The sequence below is a fragment of the Trachurus japonicus genome, chromosome 11 (assembly GCF_045865225.1).
Source record: "Trachurus japonicus isolate A0001 chromosome 11, Traja_1.0".
Taxonomy (NCBI): domain Eukaryota; kingdom Metazoa; phylum Chordata; class Actinopteri; order Carangiformes; family Carangidae; genus Trachurus; species Trachurus japonicus.
The window spans coordinates 22,621,958-22,642,360 of record NC_140917.1 but is presented as its reverse complement, the minus strand read 5'-3'; the positions used below and the strand labels follow the sequence as shown (position 1 = coordinate 22,642,360).

The following is a 20,403-nucleotide window of genomic DNA, read 5'->3' as shown; positions in this document are numbered from 1 at the left end:
CTAACTAAGCAAATGGATGTGCAACACTAAGCTACACAAAGTAACTCACTGTTTAGCATGACTGTTCATTTCCGATGGGTGTAACCAGCAGTAACCACATTTATTTATCAGATCCTCCGATGAAGGATGTAATTCGCCGCTATGGTCTGTTGTTAGTTTGTTGTCTCATCAACATCTAAATTGTCTGGTAATGAATAGAGTCAAGTTCCAGATGACCAGTCCTCAGACTGTTCTTGAAACTTAGCCGCTAATTAACAGAGCAAAGCCACATAATTAGCAGTGACTACATCCACATGTCTATCTGTGGCCATGGCTTGAGTTGTCACCCCTGGCGGGAGGTTGGTACAATCAGTCAGCATAAGCTAACTCGGACTCGGACTTACTCAGAATTTAATGAACCAACACCCTGTAATTACCACTTGTGGTCACAGAGGCTGCTTCTACTCAGCAAACATCGCATTGTCTCTCTTTAAAGTCAAGACAATCATTTATTGTCGAAAAATAGGATGATTGTCACGTTGACGTTAAGATTTAAGAAATGTTTTATTGTCAAACATGCTACATTCAAATAACGCTACAGCATTTCTGAATTGAAAGAAAAGGTAGGCTAAGTGAAATAAGTAGAGAATCCATCTAATATGTTTTTTATCACATCAAAAATATTATATATAATTCACATACGGTGAAAATGTCATTTTCTCAACTCCAGTGGTTTCAAATGAAAGTTCAATCATTATTTCGACCCACTTTTAAGAGTGGGATACATTAAAGCAGTATGGTAGGCTATAGCATCCAGGCATGCATATCTTGTTAATCATTGAGCAAAACATTGTTTAAAATAGCCTAATGTTTCTTTCTTTTAATCTCAGTTTGAATTTGCACCAATGTCACTAACAACCAGGAAGAAAAACATGTCACATGAGACTCTTAGATGTGGCCTGATAGAGCCGCAGTGGGATCAGAATGGAGAAATCATCCTTACACAAGGTTTTTGGTTTGAGCTCCATTGTCCTCATCCTCTTCGCTTCATTTGGGGGAAATGACAAGTTCAAGAGTTCAAAATGAGTGAGAGCGCGAGTGGTGAATTTCTTAAGGGACACAGGGCTTTTTTTTATAGGATATAAAGTAGGCTTAGGTGAGGATTTGTGTACTACTATAGGATAACTTATAACTATGTGTGTGTGTGTTGTGGTGTGGGTCACACTCCAGAGCAGAGGGGGGCGGTAATGCACCAAGTGCTGGATACCGACCGCCGGAAACAAAGAAGAAAAGAAGGCGGAGGTTGTTGGCTAACGTCAACACTGGACAATGAGCCTGGCTAATTTCCATTTTGGTGTTATTATAAAGGTTTTTTGACGTTCTGGCGGGTAATCCGACAGGTGAGCCAACGATATGCGCTTTTCTCTCATTGCTGCTGTGTGTAGTTATCCAGCTGCTCTCAATCAATTTCTCTGACTAACACTAGCCACTCGGCGCTAGCAACACACGCTAGCATGTAAGCAAACACAAACTCAGACGATTTGGCTCCTGCCTGCTACTTTCCCACTCGTACACACTAAAGCTAAAAAGGACAACGGGTACTTCTGATTAAACCTCGGCGGTAAACCACTGCACGACCTGCATACGAACAAGCAAAGTAAACTCAGTGAGGACGGTGCCCTCCTCTCACTGTGTGACCCATTTTAACCCAGCAGTGCAACACTTACCTTGACAGATTTGATGCCTTTGCATCACTGCCAATTTCTCCATGATCCTTCTCTGCCTGACAAATAACTCCTCATGACTCTAAGCCTGTGAATATTCTCATTTGTCCAGGTCATAGTTATCTCAAGGAAATTTAAATCGAATGCAACTGGACTTGGTTCAGTTTTTTGGTTACTCATAACTCTAATTATTCTGTGATGTTGAGGAGGCGAAACATTTTCATGCAATGTCGTTTCATGGAGCTCATTACACAACTGATTTATGTTGTATAGTAATCATAATTTACTTACAATCGATCATTTATTATAGCCTATATTACTTTGTTTACCTAATATTTATATGGAGATGAATATATAGGTAAACGTGTTTTACTACCTCTGCATGTGGAAACAGATTATTATTATATTATTATAATTTCCATTATTGTTGTGTCTTTTGTATTGTTGTAAAAACATTTGATGACTGGTAAGTTACCAGCACTGACAAATATTAAACCAAACTTACAGTACACCCCTGACATTTGTTTTATTCTATTATATCTTTTCATGGGACAACACTGAAGATATGACACTTTGATACAATGTAAAGTAGTCAGTGTAGGCAAGGCAAGGCAAGGCATCTTTATTTATATAGCGCATTTCATACCAAGGCAACTCAATGTGCTTTACATAAAGACAAAACATTAAAAAAAGAAGCATAAGACAGAATAAAAACAAACAAAACACTAAAAACAGAGTTAAAAGCAAGAGCAAATAAAAGAAACATTAAAAAAAGAAGCATAAGACAGAATAAAAACAAACACTAAAAACAGAGTTAAAAGCAAGAGCAAATAAAAGTAAAATAAAATAAAATAGATAAAGTTTTAAGTTCTCAGCTATAGCCTAAGCACGTGAAAAGAGAAATGTTTTTAACCTGGATTTAAAAGTACAGCTTGTATAACAGTGTAAATGTGCTGTCCCCTCAAAATAACTCAACACACAGACATTAATGTCTGAACCGCTGGCAACAAAAGTGAGTACACCCACACCCCTAAGTAAAATGTCCAAATTGTGCCCAAATTTGTGTGGGTTATACCTTTTTTCTTCCAGCATTGCCTTAATTGTCTTGGACATAGAGTTAACTAGAGCTTCACAGGTTGCCCCTGGAAACCTCTACCACTCCTCCATGATGACATCACCGAGCTGGTGGATGTTAGACACCTTGCGCTCCTCCACCTGAGGATGTCCCACAGATGATCAGTAGGGTTTAGGTATGGAGAAATGTTGGACAGTCCATCACCTTTACCCTCAGCGTCTTTAGCAAGGAAGTGGTCGTCTTGGAGATGTGTTTGGGGTCGTTATCTTGTTGGACTACTGCCCTGGGCCCAGTTTCTGAAGGGAGGCGATCATATATTATAAGACTACGGAGTGGCCCGAGGTTCAAATGTCACAGTGTTAATCGTGCGTTTAAAAGAAATATTGCCGTTAAAAGCATTTTGCGTTAACTTTGACAGCCTTAATATATCTTATATACACACACACACACAGATATTGCACAATAACACAGGGGCGTGACTGACTGGTAAAGTGGGTAGAATCTGCCTTCAGAGTCAGACAAGTCATAGGCCCCCATTTGGACGACCAGGCAGCGTGGCGCCCCTCTGGACAGCCGGCAGCCCTAGCGTTTGCCTATACTGCCTATGCCACGGGCCGGCCCTGGATATTGGTGTACTCTTTTTGCCTCCTAGCAATTTGAAATAAAAACTTCAACAACATCAACCTCTCGCCGTTCTGTATCCCAGGTGACATACCCTCGTCTCTCCTCTCTCTGCCAGGGTGGTCCGAGACATGGAGGTGCCCTGCTATATGCCCAAACTGCTGTTTGAGCTCAATGAGCAGCGCAAGCGAGACTTCTTCTGTGACTGCAGCATCCTTGTCGAGGGCCGTGTCTTCAAGGCCCACCGCAACGTGTTGTTTGCTGGGAGTGGATACTTTCGGGCTCTTCTGGTTCACTATCTGCAGGTGAGATTAGGGTATCTGGCTTTTATTTTATTCATTCAAATTGTTGGTCATGGCTACTTAGAAAACAATGTCATGATCTGACTGAATTAAATGCAGTATTCCTGTGTTTCATGTGCTCAGATGCCTTACATGTTTTATTTTAACAGATTGTCTTTTATTGAAATAGCGAAGAAGTCAGCTCCTGACATTGTATGTGTGTGTACATGTCTCTTTCAGGACAATGGCCAGCGCTACAGCACTGCATCGCTTGACATTGTAACAGCTGATGCTTTTTCAATTATCCTTGACTTCCTGTACTCTGGCCGCTTGGCCCTAAACAGAAGCAATGTCATTGAGGTGATGTCGGCCGCCAGCTACCTGCAGATGACAGATCTGGTGAACTTCTGTAAAGGATATATCCGCTCGTCTTTGGAAATATGCAACAAGGAGAAGGATAGGAACACAGAGAAGGAGGACCAGGGGCAGGATGGAGGGATGGGACCGGCGGACAGCGGCACCCCGGCTGTGACAATCTCTAATGGCGTGGCAGGTGCAGAGCCTCGCTCACAGGTTGCAGAGGCAGACAGAGGTTCGGGTCTAGGTCCGGAATCGGTGAGCTCGGCTCGAACCCCTGTGTCTGTCCCTGTCGGCACCCCCCCGGGGACCAGCAGAGACATGGACAGCGACTATCATTCTAGGGAGGAGTTTACATCTGGGAGCGTAGGACAGAAAGGACACATGGATCAGACCAACCTCTCATCTTCCTCATCATCTGCTTTGACCCCAGAGTTAGTGAACCCCAAGATAGAGTACGACCCCGATGAGGAGCTTATGGAGTCCCCTGACACCAAAGACCTTGCTTCGTATCCTGGTCCCTCTTTGCATAATCCTCATCACAGCAGGTTACTTCCCCCTAGTCCCTCTCCCTCCACTGAGCGCTCCCCTTTGGGATACAGCCCGTCTTTCAATGCCAGGCAGCTGATGGAGATGCTGGCCAGAGGTGAAGGCCCCAGTCCTCTAGGAGACCGAGGGGGGCAGCGCTTTAACCAAGGACTTGGTGGCAGCACAGGTGGAGGCAGAGTGGATGAAAGTTTAGGGTTTGTTGGATCATCTATAATGGAGATCCAGTCTGACTGGCTTGGAGAGGACACGGGTAAATGGCTCCGGGTGACATTAAAAATATGAATTGAAACCAATTCTGTGTTGCTTTCAGAACAGGGTACATATCATGCAGAGTTGTCGTAAGTGGGATCGATGACCTGATGGCCTCTCTCTCTCTCCCCCTGCAGGTGATGGCTTGGTAGTGCCGGTGAAACTCCACAAATGTCCATTCTGCCCATACACTGCAAAGCAGAAGGGTATCATGAAGAGACACATCCGATGCCACACAGGAGAGAGGCCCTTCCCTTGTCCCATGTGTGGCAAAAGGTTCACACGACAGGAGCATCTTCGCAGCCACGCCCTCAGCGTAAGCACTCCCAGTGTAGTTGCCAGAGCAGAAAAACCTGAAAACTTTGTTCTACAGGTGGTGTTAACGTGCCAGCAGCCATAACTTTAAATTACCAAGGTCGATAGTTTTGTTTTTCAGATGTGGATTTCTAAAACTTCTTTTAAAGAACACCAGGGCATTCATGGATAGCACCAACTATTCTCCATGAACCTACCCCAGATTAATCAAAGGTTTAGCAAAAAGTGTATCTTTATCTAGAGTAGCAAAGGCTGGTCTTTTGTTGACAGCTGCTGAAAAGAAAATGAATTAACTTCTTAAAGATTTAGAAGTTCTTCTTGATTTTGATTCATTCTTAAAGGGATAGTTCAGTTGGTTTAGAGGAAAATTCATGCAAAACAGCTGATGCACGTTCCTGTCAAGGGCAGTTTTTCTGCAAGCAGTCTCTACATTTACCTCGAAAACAACTCTGTCTCATAACGTTCCATTATTATCTCATAGCGTGGTGAATGTGCAGGTCACAACTTGTCCATGAGAGCGTTTTGGAGTTGTTGGATTGTGTATTTGATGAGTTTGATGAGGGAAACCAAGAAATTCCATGAGCCTCCCTAGCATAGCTCTGAGCAGCTCACGGCTCTGCTCCACCGTTCCAAAAATAGCTTGCAACGACAAATAAAGGTAACAAACCTATTGCTATGACTATAGGGATTATGGCAATGGGCCAATTTGCCTAAATGTTGAACTATCCCTTCAACTGAAAGGAATTGATCTGAAGTGGTAGTTTGTACAAATGTTGAAGCCAGTAACTGCTCACAGTTGTAAATAGAAATAAATTAAAGGGACAACGAGGAGTTTTGGAAAAACGAAGCATTTTCACACTACATTTATGAGCCTCCGCGCGCACCGTAAAATTCTTTTGACCGGCGCAAGACAGACTCATTTTTCATTCATCAATAATTACAGTCAGAGGTTCAAAGAGGTTCACATACCACCGTAGTTCCGACCATAAACGGCGATTCAGCTACGTTATTCTCATGACTCGTTGCAAAACTGAAAGTAAAGAAATGCTGGTCGGCTCGACCAGCATCTCCGCCGCCACTAATAATAACAAAATAACGATAGAGACAGAATGATATATTTATCGAAAATGGGCCCATTAACAAGTGTGGGTAGCGGAGATTCATCCACATTAACGTGAGACTTTTTTATAACCGATTAGAAACTCCTCGTTGTCCCTTTAAAGTAAATTTGTAAATAGTAATCATCCCCCTCACTCCTAAATGTATGCACTTAAACTCAGTTCTTTCCCTGTTGCTTGTGTTTTGTGTGGACTGACATAATGAGAAGTGTAAACCTCACGTGCCCTGTAATGCTCTTCTTTGCTTACTGTAGAACAATCTAGTTGTTGTTGGCTTTCCATCCAATATGATTGACATACAGCTGTCTTTCTCACTGTCACCAATTGGCAGGTCCACAGACACTACTGGCCAGTGTCTTGTAAGAGCTGCAGGCGAACCTTCACTGGATCCAGCGTCTCACCGGGACTCAGGCGCTTCGGTATCTGCGACAGCTGCAACTGCGTGACCACCACTCATGATGATTCTGCCCCGGTTCACACTGCCAGCCAACCAGAGTCCATGGAACGAGCGGATGGGGGTACAGATTGGTCCAGTTTTATGGACGACGTGGATGAGGTGGAGGTCGGCAGAGTGGAAGACTTGGTGGAGAAACAGATGCTTGAACGGCAGCTGGCTGTCTGCACTGATGTGGGTCACACGCTGTGAATCTGTAGCCCAGTGTACCAGTAAAAAAAAAATCCACTACTTAAATAATTAACTGTGGCCATACTGTTATCAATGTTAAACTGTTACCGTACGATTCACCTATTTATTGATTCCTTTTTACCTGTTGGAGATATAGTGCTCCTGTGATTTGACTCAAAATAGATTCAGTGTTGATTGTCCTTTAAAATCACGTGGCCTTTAATTTCCCGCCCATCCTTGCACAGTTGATAAATCCAAATTTGCCTGTATGCACTGTACATAAAGAGATTGTGGCTGTCAAAGCTGTACTATGTTATGATCCCAGATTATTCCAGTTTACAGATCATTCAGAAAGAGTTAGCTTTGTGTTAATGATGGGGCCACTGTGGGAATTATTACAATAAATGTGTCAAACTGTTGACGTGTTTTGTGTGTGTATGTTCATGTCAGTTTTTCAGTTCAGTCCCATGCTGCTTGACAGAGGAGATTAGGCGAGCCACCAGTATTGTTTTTGACATTAAGAAGTGTCCGACGCCCTCTAGTGGTTTAATCCCTACCAGTGAGGACAAAAAGCATTCTTCATTGCAGATAGATAGATAGATAGATAGATAGATAGATAGATAGATAGATAGATAGATAGATAGATAGATAGATAGATAGATAGATAGATAGATAGATAGATAGATAGATAGATATACAACTAGAATGATAAACAAGGAAATTATCAAATATCAGTTTATAGAAGTAATATTACTTTATTACATATGCCATATCTGTAATGGGTGTTGGGGAGATTTCTCTGATCAAGGCCCAAAATGTTTCAACCTGAAGAAGTTTATGAAAACTCAAATCAATTGAGGAGAACAGAGGACTCATTGATGCACATGTGTCTTGCATGATGTCACCTCAGTTTTGCCAGTCAGGTCTCTGGTGGTATGAACTCAAAAGACACTATTCTGATATCACACTCTTAAAATAAGTGCTGTATACCAGAGTAACAACTGTCAAGTTGTCTCCGGCAATCTGCATTTCCTAGTTTGGGACGGCTGTGTCACTAATGTCTGTTTGAAAGTCACCTTTTTTCAGTGGATTTGGTGACCTTGTACCCTGCACCGAAGAGAAGATGTTGCAGGTCCTGGCCAACAACCTCAGACTCCACCACCATCCTCAATGATCTCCCTATATTCAGCCATGGCTCCTCTCATCTTCCCTGCGCTGATTGAGTTTTCTTACTTCATTCTTTTCTTTCATTTGTCTCTTTCCCTGGTTCTCTCTCCCTTTTCCATTGCGATCTAAAATACATGGTATTAATTTAATTATTATATGTTGTGCTCTGATTATTTTGAACTCAATTTTTCATAAACATTATCAAAAAAGACTAGAAACAAGACAAAAAACAACAACTGATGACCATTTTACAATTTAAACAGTGATACAGCCATTCCCAGCTAATAAATAATTTGCTCTTTACTTAAAATATTGAGAATATTGACACCACATTATAGGATAGGATTTTCATATGAATATTAAGTTTGTCTAAACATAATGCAACTTGTTAGAAGGCTGCCTCGCCCCAATTTCTGACATTTGAAATGTCATGATTTTGTTTGAACCGGTTGTTACATTTACTTTCTTTTGCTAGAGAAAGACCTGCTTCAGGTTGAGCCTTAGTCTAATTCACAATACAATCTGTCAAAGATAGTAATATTATTTTTAAGCAGCTGCAGCTTTAAGCGGGCGTGCGACACCTGGGTCCCTCCCTCCCATGGATGCTACAGGTAGCTACATAGTGAAGACACAGGTGTAGGGTCACTTGGTCCGACTGACAAGGAGCAGCAAGCAGGAGTTTTAAAGTCACTACAGAGCTCCAACCTTCCTCAGAGGTCATCCTGCTCCAAATGGGACCTGCATGCATTATCCCACTGCTGTGCGTCATCCCTCTACTTTTGAGCAGACCTGGGTGCGCAGCGCGTTACGCACCAAACTGGGACAGTCTGGATGCGAGACCCCTGCCCCGGTGGTTCGACGAGGCAAAAGTCGGGATTTTTGTTCACTGGGGGGTTTTCTCGGTCCCCGGGTTCGGCCAGTACAGTGAGTGGTTCTGGTATTGGTGGCGGTCCGAGAAGCGCGCAGAGTGTGTTGAGTTCATGCAGAGAAACTACCCGCCGGGCTTCAAGTACGCAGATTTTGCGACAGAGTTTCGTGCAGAATTCTTTGACCCGGATACATGGGCGGAAATAATCAATGCCTCTGGTGCCAGGTATGACCATGAGCTCCATTTCTTCCCTATACCCCTCAAAATGTGCACAAACAGGTCTCTCTTGTTGTCGCTGTTTGCTCAGCACCAGCCACACCTGCAAAATGTCTTTTATACTGCTGCTGACCCTGAAATGTGTGTGGCTGTTGGTGCTCTGTCATTTCAAGGTATGTGGTATTCACGTCCAAACACCATGAAGGATTCACAAACTGGCCCTCAGCAGACTCCTGGAACTGGAATTCAATGGACATCGGTCCTCACCGGGACCTGGTGGGAGAACTGGCTGCAGCTGTCAGGAAACAGTAAGACAGTATACACTAGTACTGACAAAATGTTAGGGATATTCAGCTTTCGGAAGAAACTTCTGATAGCACCTAAAATGCAATATAACCTTTACAGGTGAACTTAATTTGACCTTTTGTCCAACTGTTCAACACTTAAGTAGGCTACTTACAACATAATGTGCTGTTCAATAGCAAGGTGATTAACAGCAAAAATTACAGTCTGATCCATGAATCGACCACAAAATGTTCTGGTTCAATGACAGTTTGTACTGAAACAGTCCTCTTCATTATGCTGTTCATATTCTGACATCATGAGACCACCACATCTAGCAAATAAAAATACCTGGCCATGTTGAGGCTTCAGACGATGGGATGTTGTCAGGGTCCACTGAGCTCACCACTGTTGTTAGCTTTTGTGTCAATTAATTGTTTGAGACAAAGACATTACCAATCCATACTTCTATTTAAAAGCCATTCTTTCATGATATAATATCACTGCAGCATGAACTATTTACACTTTCCATAAATTTCACCCTAACCCTAATATGCCTAACTTTAGTTTATTAGTTTATTATGTCGAAGACAATCCCAATTAATTAACTGTATCAATAACAGTAAAAAGGGCAGCTTTAGCCAACATGGCTAATATCCTGCTGTCGTCCCCGGCCAGATGACAATAGGCACCCTAAAAAGCAGAACAAAAAACAAAAGCAATATATTACAGCACATTGATTAAAAGAGAGAGTAGTGTAGTTTAAAGGGATAGTTCAACATTTTGGCAAATTGCCCCATTGCCATAATCGCTATAGTCATAGCAGTAGGTTCATTACCTTTAATTGTAGGTGTAAGCTATTTTCAGTACGGCGGAGCGCAGCAGCTGGCTGCTCAGAGCTACACTATGGAGGCTAACGGAATTTCTTGGTTTCCCTCATTAAACTCATCAAATTCAACATCCCAAAACTCCACAGCGCTTTTGTAGACAAGTTGTGACCTGCACAACCACCACGCTATGAGATAATGACGGAACGATACGAAACGGAGCCGTTTTCGAGGTAAATTCATACAAAACCGCTGATGCGCGTTGCGTTCAGGGACAGTTTTTCAGCAAGCAGTCGCCGTATTTACCCTGTATTTACCTTGAAAACGGCTCCGTTTCGTATTGTTCCGTCATTATCTCATAGCGTGGTGGTTGTGCAGGTCACAACTTGTCTACAAAAGCGCTGTGGAGTTTTGGGATGTTGAATTTGATGAGTTTAATGAGGGAAACCAAGAAATTCCGTTAGCCTCCATAGCGTAGCTCTGAGCAGCCAGCTGCTGCGCTCCGCCGTACTGAAAATAGCTTACACCTACAATTAAAGGTAATGAACCTACTGCTATGACTATAGCGATTATGGCAATGGGCCAATTTGCCAAAATGTTGAACTATCCCTTTAACAAATGAGCATTGGGCCAGGAAAAATGGCAATAATGTTAAATGTGTCATTCATTTTAATAGAAGATGAGATGAATGATTGAAGAAATATTTCAGTTCAGTTGGAATCTAAAAGACACAGCTTCTGGTATGAGATTGATAACGATAATCCGTGACATAATTCAATAACGTTGTCCTTGCGCCCCATTTTCAACAAGAGCTTTCTACTCATAAATTAGGGTGTACTGTTCACATTACATGACTGATCATTTTATTTCCCCAGCTCACTGCATTTTGGTCTGTACCACTCCCTGTTTGAATGGTACCATCCACTTTTCTTGATGGACCAAGCCACAGGATTCAAGACTCAACATTTTGTTGCCCGTAAGACTCTTCCTGAGCTGGTGAACCTCGTGATGGCATACAAGCCCGATCTGATCTGGTCTGATGGGGACTGGGCAGCACCAGATACCTACTGGAACTCCACACAGTTTCTGGCCTGGCTTTACAATGACAGCCCAGTCAAGGTGAAAGACACTATGGATATATCCATTACATATCATAATGTGTTAATAATGCTAATACCCCAGGAATGCAACTGATAAGGAGATAAGAAATGATAGGAGCTCTGACTCTATATACATGTGTGAGAATAAATTAGAGTATTGGTTGATATACTGTTGCATATTGTGAAAAATGTTTCTTCAGGATGTGGTGGTTACCAATGACCGGTGGGGTAATGGTTGCTACTGCAAACATGGAGGCTATTACAACTGTGCTGACAGATACACCCCAGGTAAACTTCCAGACCACAAGTGGGAAAAATGCCAGTCCATCGACACCCGTTCCTGGGGCTACAGGAGAGGCATGAAGCTCAGTGAACTCATGGATCTGCCCACCATCATAAAGGTGAAAAGTCACAGTTATTCGTGCCCAGTTATTTTGTGGTTAGTTGACGGGTAATCTTGTTTTAAATGTAACACTGTCTCACCACAGGACATGGTGAACGTGGTTGCAATGGGTGGCAACTACCTACTGAACATTGGGCCCATGTCAGATGGCATGATTGCCCCAGTGTTTGAGGACAGGCTGAGGGGACTTGGTGCCTGGTTGGGGATTAACGGGGAGGCTATCTATGCCTCCAAACCCTGGAGGATCCAGATGGAGAACAGCACTGTCTGGTGGGACTGAGAATTATATGTCACGTTCCATTTCATTGTTATGAAAAATGTTGTTGTAGCTTTACCTACTGTTTGCTCTTACGACAGGTACACTGCCAAAAACAGCACTGTTTATGCCATATTCTTTGGTTGGCCACCCAAACAACTCCTTCAGCTTCCAACACCAAAGACATCTGGCGCAACAAAAGTAAACCTTACACTGTACCTGGTAAATTTAACATTATTTGCCGTGAACTTTAAACTATCATGTTTTGCATCCACAGGTGACACTTTTGGACTATCCAGACGTACCACTGAAGTGGATGCCAGTGACACAAACAGCTGGACTGACCATTTTTATGCCTGCTATGCCAGTATCTCTTGGGAATACCTGGACTCTAAAACTGGAGGGTGTAGCCTAATCTTGTTACGTAGCCTACTTCTGTTTACAAAATACACACTTGATGTGTGCAATTGTGTTAAAAATGAATATGTTTTGGGGTCATGGTCAATGGTTTTATATTTCTCCTAATTGTCTGTTCTGCTGCCTTGACACCCGAGGTTGCTCTGAACACGTAACTTTGGTGTTTGTATTACATTTTGATTATAAATTGGATTCATTTGTTAGTGGGTTTAGGTCAGGTGACAGATAACTCAATTAACACTTTTGTGTAGGCCTATAATTCCATATGCATCCTTAATAGTTTTGATGACAGTATGAATCTACAATGCAGGGCCGGCTCTACGCAGGGGCAAATAAATGTCTTGCCCCCTCAAATCCAAATTTTAGAAGTTGAGAAAGCACATTTTAATATACTCAAAAAATGTGTATATTACAAGTTGACAAAATTAAATGCAGTAGCACAAAAATCCACCTACTGATGGTACTACTGTTCATATGATGCCCCCTTCACATTTCTGACTGCCCCCTCATATATGCCTGCCTAGAACCGGCCCTGCTACAATGTAGAAAATAATAAAAATAAAGAAAGACAATTGAATGAGAAGGTGTGTCCAAACTTTTTACTGTACAACAACAATCTGGTATTTTCTCTACAAAATGCTTCAGTGATGTTCTAGTACCCTATTGGTGGTTTTATCTCCTATGTTTTTTAATTGTTTAAATATGATGACAATATAATAACTTATGGCTATGTATTCTTGATGGAAAAAATAATAGAGCTCACGAAGCCAACTGAGGGAGGCGAGAGTGAGCCTCCGTGGAGCCGGATATGCAACACCAAAGAAGAAGAATCATTTATTTTTACGACTTTGTTTTGTTTCCAGCAGCAAACGAGCGTGTCCGTGTAGTCTACCGCTTTAGAAACCCTCCCTCCCCGGGCTGCATCAGTGTCGGGAGAACCGGTGACACATGGGGAAGTCTCGGGATTTGAGTGAGTTTGAGCGGGGTATGATCGTCGGAGCGCGCAGCGCCGGCTGCAGCATCTCGGAGACAGTGAAGCGGCTGGGCTTCTCCAAGACCGCGGTGTCTCGAGTTTACCGGGAATGGTGCGAGAAGCGGAAGACCTCCAGTCACCGGGGCTCCTGCGGGAGAAAGCGCCTCGTCGACGAGGACGGTGAAAAGATGATGGAGAAGGTGCTGGAAGCCAACACACAGGCCACCAACGAGCAGATCCAGGCTCTGTATAACAGCGGCGCGCAGGAGAAACCCATCTCACTCGCTACAACGCGCCGGACGCTGAAGCGACTGGGCTACAGCAGCCGCAAGACCCAGCGACGGGATTCACTGATCGTGGCCGGGCTGGAGGCTTTAGCTGTGTACGCGTCCTCCTGCCCTCAACAGGTAGAGACCTCCTCCACGGACCTGGTGCGCAGGGACGAGAGTGAGGCGGACTCCAGGGTTCAGTCCTCTGCGGAGGCTGACTGCAGCGGTCACAGTCACCTGGAGCCGCGGATGGAGTGAAAGGAGTGGGCGCCTCTTTCCAATATGACCCCCCCCCCCCCCCCATTGTTTCCCAATAAAGTTTCTTTGTTAACATGTGCATTGTGGGCCTATTGGGCAGTGACTGAGCATCTCTTTGCTCTTCAACAGCCTTGGGGAGTCCACAAGATGTTGGAAACATTTGTTGCTATTGACATGAATGTAGAATCGCAGATCTGTCAGCTGCACATTCATGCTGTCAATCTCCAGTAGTTAAAAAAAGTGGGGTCAGATCTGGTGAGTGAGGAGGCCACAGAAGTTCACATATAGCCTACTTTAACAGTTTGAGCCTCATGGTGTGCTATCAAACTGAAAGTTTATATTAAGTTATGACTATGATGGTCATACATTAAAGGGGGTGGCACCGAAATCATGATTGATGGTATATTGATGATGATTGCGGCCATAAGTGTGTCAGGAAAACATTCCCTATATCCCCTACATTCTCCATAGAGAACTGCTGCTCCCTTAATCCCCTTTTAGAGACTATTATGAATGACAATCCCGAGATCAGCAGAGTGATGATTATGTAAATCACAGTTGCTGTCAGTTGCCCCTGACAGCAACAGGCCCTGTAAATGTGTGGGGATTGAACCCACACCTCCCGGGTAAGAGTCATTCGCGCTTACCAGTCACCCAAAGGGACATCCCCTTGGCCAAGTAGCCAGGGCACATGATCAATTGGAGGCATAGTGACAGGAACCTCAACTGTCACATAAACATAAACTGATGCTCCTGGCCTGTATCTGCATTGCTCCCATGTTACTGTGTTTGTTTGGAGAAAAAAAGCAGGGGGTTCCTAATAAACAGCCCAGTGAATGTATACTTTGTAATTGGTGCAGAGTCTCTGGAGATGGAAAAAAAAAAAAAAAAAAATCAGTGCCTATGTATTTTAAAAAAGGTGAATGTTTGTCTTTTGCCTGTATGTAGGGACAAATTCTAATCTTGGCTAAACTAGATTGTACTGCACTTTGTTTTGTTTTGTTTATTTTAAGTCCATGCAATTGATTACAGGAAGATCTTTGCCCATTTTGTTGCCTTCAAAACAATAAAAAAAAGTCTCTATGTACTGCAGCCTTTCTCCTGATATCAGCATGCTTGACTGAACAGATTGAAAGTTCCTTAAAAAAATCCCCCTTACTTTATAAGGGATATTAGTGGTGATACAAAATAAAGGAGGTAGGATATTATACCAAACTTAAATGTATTTAATTGCGATTTTATGTGATAGACCACAATTATGCAACTTTTTGTTGGTCTGTGGTTGTAACGTTACATAATGTGGAAAAGTTCAAGGGGTAGCCTATGAATACTTTTGCAAGGCGCTGTAGCTACCTATGTCTGTTCAATAAAGTTGTGATTTAAAAAAAAAAAAAGAGAGAGCAGATCGTCACGTGAACACTCATATGTTTACAATCACATGACCGGGAAGTAAGTCACCTGCACATTCACAACACAAAGCGAAACCCACGTCGGTCCAGGTCCAGACCAGCAGCCCGAGCCTCCTTGTAGTGTCTGTGTAACGTAACGTTAGTGGTGAAGGAGCTGGATGGTTGACTGAGCTGCAGCTGCTGCGACGATGCTGCTGCTGCTCTTGTTGCTATGCGCCGCCGCCTCGGTCTCCGGGGCGACGGCTCGGTTCACGGCGGACTGGAAGAGCCTGGACGCCAGACCGCTGCCTCCGTGGTACGACGAGGCCAAACTGGGGATTTTTATCCACTGGGGTGTGTTTTCTGTCCCCGGCTTTGGCAGCGAGTGGTTTTGGTGGCACTGGCAGGGTCAGCAGCCTCCGGACCCCAAGTGTGTGATCTACATGGCCATGAACTACCCGCCCGGATTCAGCTACCCGGAGTTCGCGCCCCAGTTTCACGGCCAGTTCTTCAACCCGGAGGAGTGGGCGGACATGTTTAAAGCCTCAGGCGCAAAGTGAGTCCAAAATATGGGCGCTTTTCTCCTACACCTGCTCCTAAAAACGTATTATAATAACAAATGTATCCATGACATATTATTATCTGAATTACAGATATGTCGTCCTGACTGCCAAACACCACGAGGGCTTCACTAACTGGGCTTCTCCAAACTCCTGGAACTGGAATTCAGTCGATACTGGTCCTCACAGGGATCTGGTGGGAGACCTGGGAGAGGCCGTGCGCAACAGGTGGGTTTGAAGTGTCAAGTCAAAGTCATTTTATAAGTGTTCATATTATAGATAGATAGATAGATAGATAGATAGATAGATAGATAGATAGATAGATAGATAGATAGATAGATGGGTAGATAGATGGGTAGATAGATCTTTATTTGTCATTGCACAAAAAAATACAATGCAACTTTGTTTAGAAGCTTGAATAAAAATAACACAATAATGCAATGAGTGTTGTAACCTTCGATCTTCCTGGTCATGTGACATCCACTGCCTTCACTCTGCTTCCTGGTTCAGTATCAGTGCTGCTTATAGCCTACTTTTAGCCTACTTTTATGGTCCTTGTATGTGTGACAGTTGACAGGTCCTGTCACTATGCCTCCAATTGATCATGTGCCCTGGCTACTTGGCCAAAGGGATGTCCCTTTGGGTGACTGGCAAGCGCGCATGACTCTTACCCGGGAGGTATGGGTTCAATCCCCACCCGGGCCCTCTTCACCTTGCCACATATGGATTAGGTTTAGTGTCTTTGTTTACACTGTCAAGTCATGTGAGCTGCGCAATTCGCTTTTAGTGCCACAGTAAACATATCAGCAACATATCACTGCACACAGATATATGAGCTCTGTGAGGAATGAGTAGAAAGCAGACTCCTGGCAGTGAAGAAACATTGACCACTGTGCCCTCATAGTCAGCACCAGAGGTAAATTATGTTTTCCCCTTTATGTAGCCTACTGTAAATATCAACAACAACTGCAAAGGGAGAAGGTTAATCCCTTGTGACTGAGAAACCACATACATACCAGCCTTGGAGACCAGACTCACAGAACAGAGGTAACATCATATACTGTATGGTATTGACATGTATTGGTGATATCTCTGTTCTCCTTGATTGATTATACTTCAATGAACTGTCTTCAGCATAAGACATCTCCCTAACACAGACACATATTGAGTCATCAGGGAGGGAAATGGTGGCATGGTGTCATTTTCTACTGCCTTGAACAAGAAGTTAAAGTGTAATTTCTTTATTTAGGTCATTGCACTACGGACTCTACAACTCCTTGTATGAGTGGTTCCACCCTCTCTACCTGGCTGACAAGAAGAACGGATTCAAAACACAGGACTTTGTGATGCATAAACTGCTACCAGAGCTTTACAACATGGTTGTAAGGTTTGTACTGCTGAAGTTATTGCACCAGCTGCTCGCACTACTGCATGTTTACACTGACATGTGCATCTACGAGAGTGTGTCTGAGCCTTTAGCCATCCTGTTGTCTTGTAGGTACAGACCTGAGTTGATCTGGTCTGACGGGGACTGGGAAGCGCCCGACACCTACTGGAACTCCACCCAGTTCCTGGCCTGGCTCTACAACGACAGCCCTGTTAAAGTAAGTGGGTTTATGCCAAAGAAGAAATGCACAGATTGTATTTACAAGATTGTATTGTAGATTGTATCGAGCAAGAAGACCATCAACAGTCAGTTGTTTCAGCGGTGTTGCATGGACTCATGAGCAGTGATGGGAATAACATCATTACCAAATAACTGCGTTACTAACGGCGCTACTTTTTTCAGTAACGAGTAATCAAAAAAGTTCCTGTTTCCCCCGTTATATAGCCGTTACCATTACTGACAATTAATTCTGCCGTTACTCATCGTTACTTGATTCAAGAAGCCCAGTCACAAAATAAAATACACCGTTACGTACACATTTTTTCAGTCCATCGACTAGTCGGAAAGAAACCATTTATCTGGAACTAACAGTATTCAGTATAATACTGAGTGAGTTGGTTAGTTCCGTTAGTTCCAGATAAACCGAGGGTTACAGTTATGTTTAGGAGGGCGAGTCACAGTAATTCGACATATTTGAGCATTTTATAAATAAGAAATGCAATAGTTACTTTTCCTGGTAAGGAGTTACTTTTATGAATAAAAAGAAAATGTGAATATTTCCCTATCTGCAGCCTTTGCAAAATGGAGATGGCGTACCACAGTGTTTTTCTAAATTAATAATCGCCAACTAAAAAGTAATCGCTAGATTAGTAGAAAAATGAATCGTTACACTAATCGATTAATCAAATAAATAGTCGATAGATTAATTGAGAGAAAAACAATTGTTTAGGACAGCCCTAATATAGTAATTCAGTTACTTTTTGGGGAAGTAACTAATAACCATAACTAATTAGTTTTTAACAGTAACATGCCCAACACTTATGAGATCTCCCTTTGCCTTCAGGATACCATCGTGACCAATGACAGATGGGGAGCCGGCTGTGCCTGTAAACACGGTGGCTACTATAACTGTGAGGACAAGTACACTCCAGGACAGCTGCCAAAGCACAAGTGGGAGAAGTGCACATCTGTGGACACGCACTCGTGGGGTTACCGACGGAACATGAAGATGAGCGAACTGATGGACTTGCCCACTATCATAGAGGTGAGGAGAAGAGATAGCAGTCATTTAGATATGATTTATCACCAACAAAGCTGTTTAACCCTCTCCCTGATGATGCTATCATAAAGGATCTGGTTCGCACCGTGGCTCTGGGAGGCAACTACCTCCTGAACGTGGGTCCCACTCCTGACGGGATGATCCCTGCTGTGTTTGAGGAGAGGCTCCGGGGCGTTGGAGCGTGGATGGAGATCAACGGAGATGCCATTTATGCTTCTAAACCCTGGAGGGTCCAGACAGAAAACACAACTGTGTCAGTCTGGTAAGAAGTATTCAGATTTTATTGATTGATTGATTGGTTGTTTCTTTTTAATGACCACACAGCCAGGCTGGTGGAATTTGCTTCCAGTACAGCTCATTGGTACAAGTTCCAAACATATAACATATATAGACATACATACAATCATAAGGGCCATGCTTGTGCTGCTGTGTAGAGGTGATCAAGTGATTGATCAATTAATTGATATAAAGCTACATCTGTCAACTCTAATTTTCTAGGTATACATCTAAAGGGAGTTCTGTTTATGCCATCCTGACGACCAAACCCACCACGGCCACAGTGCAACTGCTGAAACCCATAACATCAGCAGCCACCAAGGTGAAGTGACTAAGACGATATTTTAAAGACACGAACCAAAAGAAATGAATTACAGAAACAATGAAGTCTGACAGAGGAGCTGTCCTCCCCCACGGAACAAAACATTACAACCTGCTTATTTAATTTTAATTCACTTGTGTGATTCCAGGCATGTGAGATGTAAGAATCTAAATAGCTGTTATTTGTCCAACATCCAGGTGACCTTATTGGGGAATCCAAAGCCCTTACCCTGGTCCCCAGTCCAGCCCAGTTCTGGCCTGATTGTCCTCCTGCCTGAGCTGCCCTGTGCCCCCGGTCAGGCCTGGACACTCAAACTGGACGGTGTCCAGTGAAGCTCAAACACCAACAAGTGTCCAACCTCTCCACAGCTGAATGTGCAGAACTTTAAACTCAGGTTTTTACTCTGTGGAAAAAAGGGGACACACGTGCACTATGGTGAAAGGAACCACACTGATTAAATAGATTCATATATTTGTGAGGAAAAAGAAATATCAGCACACTCCCCTTCCATGATTCATTGCTTGCTGTTGCTGTGCCACTTAATTCTGCTCTTTTTTAAACGATTGAATGAATCAATGAATGCAGCTTCTCAAATATCTATAACGTCTGTTTCAGAAATGAACCAGAATTGGAGTGGGTTGTTTTAAAATGAATACTTATTTTTTACTTATTTTTTTACTGTATGATTTTGAAATTGTGGGATAAAGCATCACTTTTTGTCTGATGAATGACTATTGTTGGAAATAAAAGATATATTAAAAAAAAAAAATTGTTACTTAAGAGTCACTTCAGCCTTATCTGTCCTCACGCTGTCCTCAGTCTGAAGGGTGTCTGAACTAGAAACAAAGACACCGTAAAAAAAATTTAAAAATCGCCTGTGTGGATTTTGGTCATTTTCTCCAAAACCACTGGCCCGATTTCAACCAGACCTTCTGCGTTGGACTCCCCTCAGACCCCCAGATGATATATACGAGTTTGGAGAAATTTGAAGAAATTTTAATTTTTGGTCAAAAAAAAAAAAAAAAAATTCGACAACCCCACGGGTTAAACATTTTTCAAAATCGCCTGTGTTATTTTTGGTCATTTTCTCCAAAACCACTGGCCTGATTTCAACCAAATCTTCTACGTTGGACTCCTCTCGGACATCCAAATGATATATCCGAGTTTGGAGAAATTTGAAGAATTTTTAATTTTTGGTCAAAAACACTTGAGGGTCAAAATCTCCTGTGTTGTTTTTGGTCATTTTCTCCAAAACCACTGGC

General features: G+C 43.0%; 3 protein-coding genes across 3 annotated transcripts; all 3 read left to right on the top strand.

Annotated features, from left to right (window-relative positions):
* The first annotated feature begins 1,265 nt into the window (after nucleotides 1-1,265).
* Nucleotides 1,266-7,091, top strand: zbtb8b (zinc finger and BTB domain containing 8B). Its single transcript, XM_085791876.1, has 5 exons — nucleotides 1,266-1,379; nucleotides 3,518-3,704; nucleotides 3,921-4,836; nucleotides 4,973-5,151; nucleotides 6,600-7,091. Exons 2-5 carry the CDS (start codon nucleotides 3,531-3,533, stop codon nucleotides 6,912-6,914), a joined length of 1,584 nt encoding a protein of 527 aa, XP_085648002.1. The 5' UTR covers nucleotides 1,266-1,379; nucleotides 3,518-3,530; the 3' UTR covers nucleotides 6,915-7,091.
* A 1,661-nt stretch (nucleotides 7,092-8,752) lies between these two features.
* On the top strand, nucleotides 8,753-12,427 carry LOC146978845 (tissue alpha-L-fucosidase-like). Its single transcript, XM_085791875.1, has 7 exons — nucleotides 8,753-9,153; nucleotides 9,318-9,452; nucleotides 11,129-11,372; nucleotides 11,554-11,754; nucleotides 11,842-12,028; nucleotides 12,110-12,213; nucleotides 12,290-12,427. The coding sequence occupies exons 1-7, from the start codon at nucleotides 8,792-8,794 to the stop codon at nucleotides 12,425-12,427; spliced, it is 1,371 nt and encodes a 456-aa protein (XP_085648001.1). The 5' UTR covers nucleotides 8,753-8,791.
* Nucleotides 12,428-15,365: 2,938 nt separating this feature from the next.
* On the top strand, nucleotides 15,366-19,999 carry LOC146978844 (tissue alpha-L-fucosidase-like). The gene is made up of 8 exons (XM_085791872.1): nucleotides 15,366-15,873; nucleotides 15,971-16,105; nucleotides 17,127-17,264; nucleotides 17,376-17,481; nucleotides 18,328-18,528; nucleotides 18,615-18,805; nucleotides 19,042-19,141; nucleotides 19,339-19,999. Exons 1-8 carry the CDS (start codon nucleotides 15,527-15,529, stop codon nucleotides 19,471-19,473), a joined length of 1,353 nt encoding a protein of 450 aa, XP_085647998.1. The 5' UTR covers nucleotides 15,366-15,526; the 3' UTR covers nucleotides 19,474-19,999.
* Nucleotides 20,000-20,403: the final 404 nt, after the last annotated feature.

Excerpts from the sequence above, each read along its gene's own strand:
- LOC146978844 (XM_085791872.1), top strand. The coding sequence starts at position 15,527 with ATGCTGCTGCTGCTCTTGTTGCTATGCGCCGCCGCCTCGGTCTCCGGG. Across the intron at positions 15,874-15,970 it reads TTTAAAGCCTCAGGCGCAAA|ATATGTCGTCCTGACTGCCA; the intron begins GTGAGTCCAAAA and ends TCTGAATTACAG. Across the intron at positions 16,106-17,126 it reads GGAGAGGCCGTGCGCAACAG|GTCATTGCACTACGGACTCT; the intron begins GTGGGTTTGAAG and ends TTCTTTATTTAG.
- zbtb8b (XM_085791876.1), top strand. The coding sequence starts at position 3,531 with ATGGAGGTGCCCTGCTATATGCCCAAACTGCTGTTTGAGCTCAATGAG. Across the intron at positions 3,705-3,920 it reads TTCTGGTTCACTATCTGCAG|GACAATGGCCAGCGCTACAG; the intron begins GTGAGATTAGGG and ends TGTCTCTTTCAG. Across the intron at positions 4,837-4,972 it reads CTGGCTTGGAGAGGACACGG|GTGATGGCTTGGTAGTGCCG; the intron begins GTAAATGGCTCC and ends CTCCCCCTGCAG.
- LOC146978845 (XM_085791875.1), top strand. The coding sequence starts at position 8,792 with ATGGGACCTGCATGCATTATCCCACTGCTGTGCGTCATCCCTCTACTT. Across the intron at positions 11,373-11,553 it reads ACAATGACAGCCCAGTCAAG|GATGTGGTGGTTACCAATGA; the intron begins GTGAAAGACACT and ends ATGTTTCTTCAG. Across the intron at positions 11,755-11,841 it reads ATCTGCCCACCATCATAAAG|GACATGGTGAACGTGGTTGC; the intron begins GTGAAAAGTCAC and ends GTCTCACCACAG.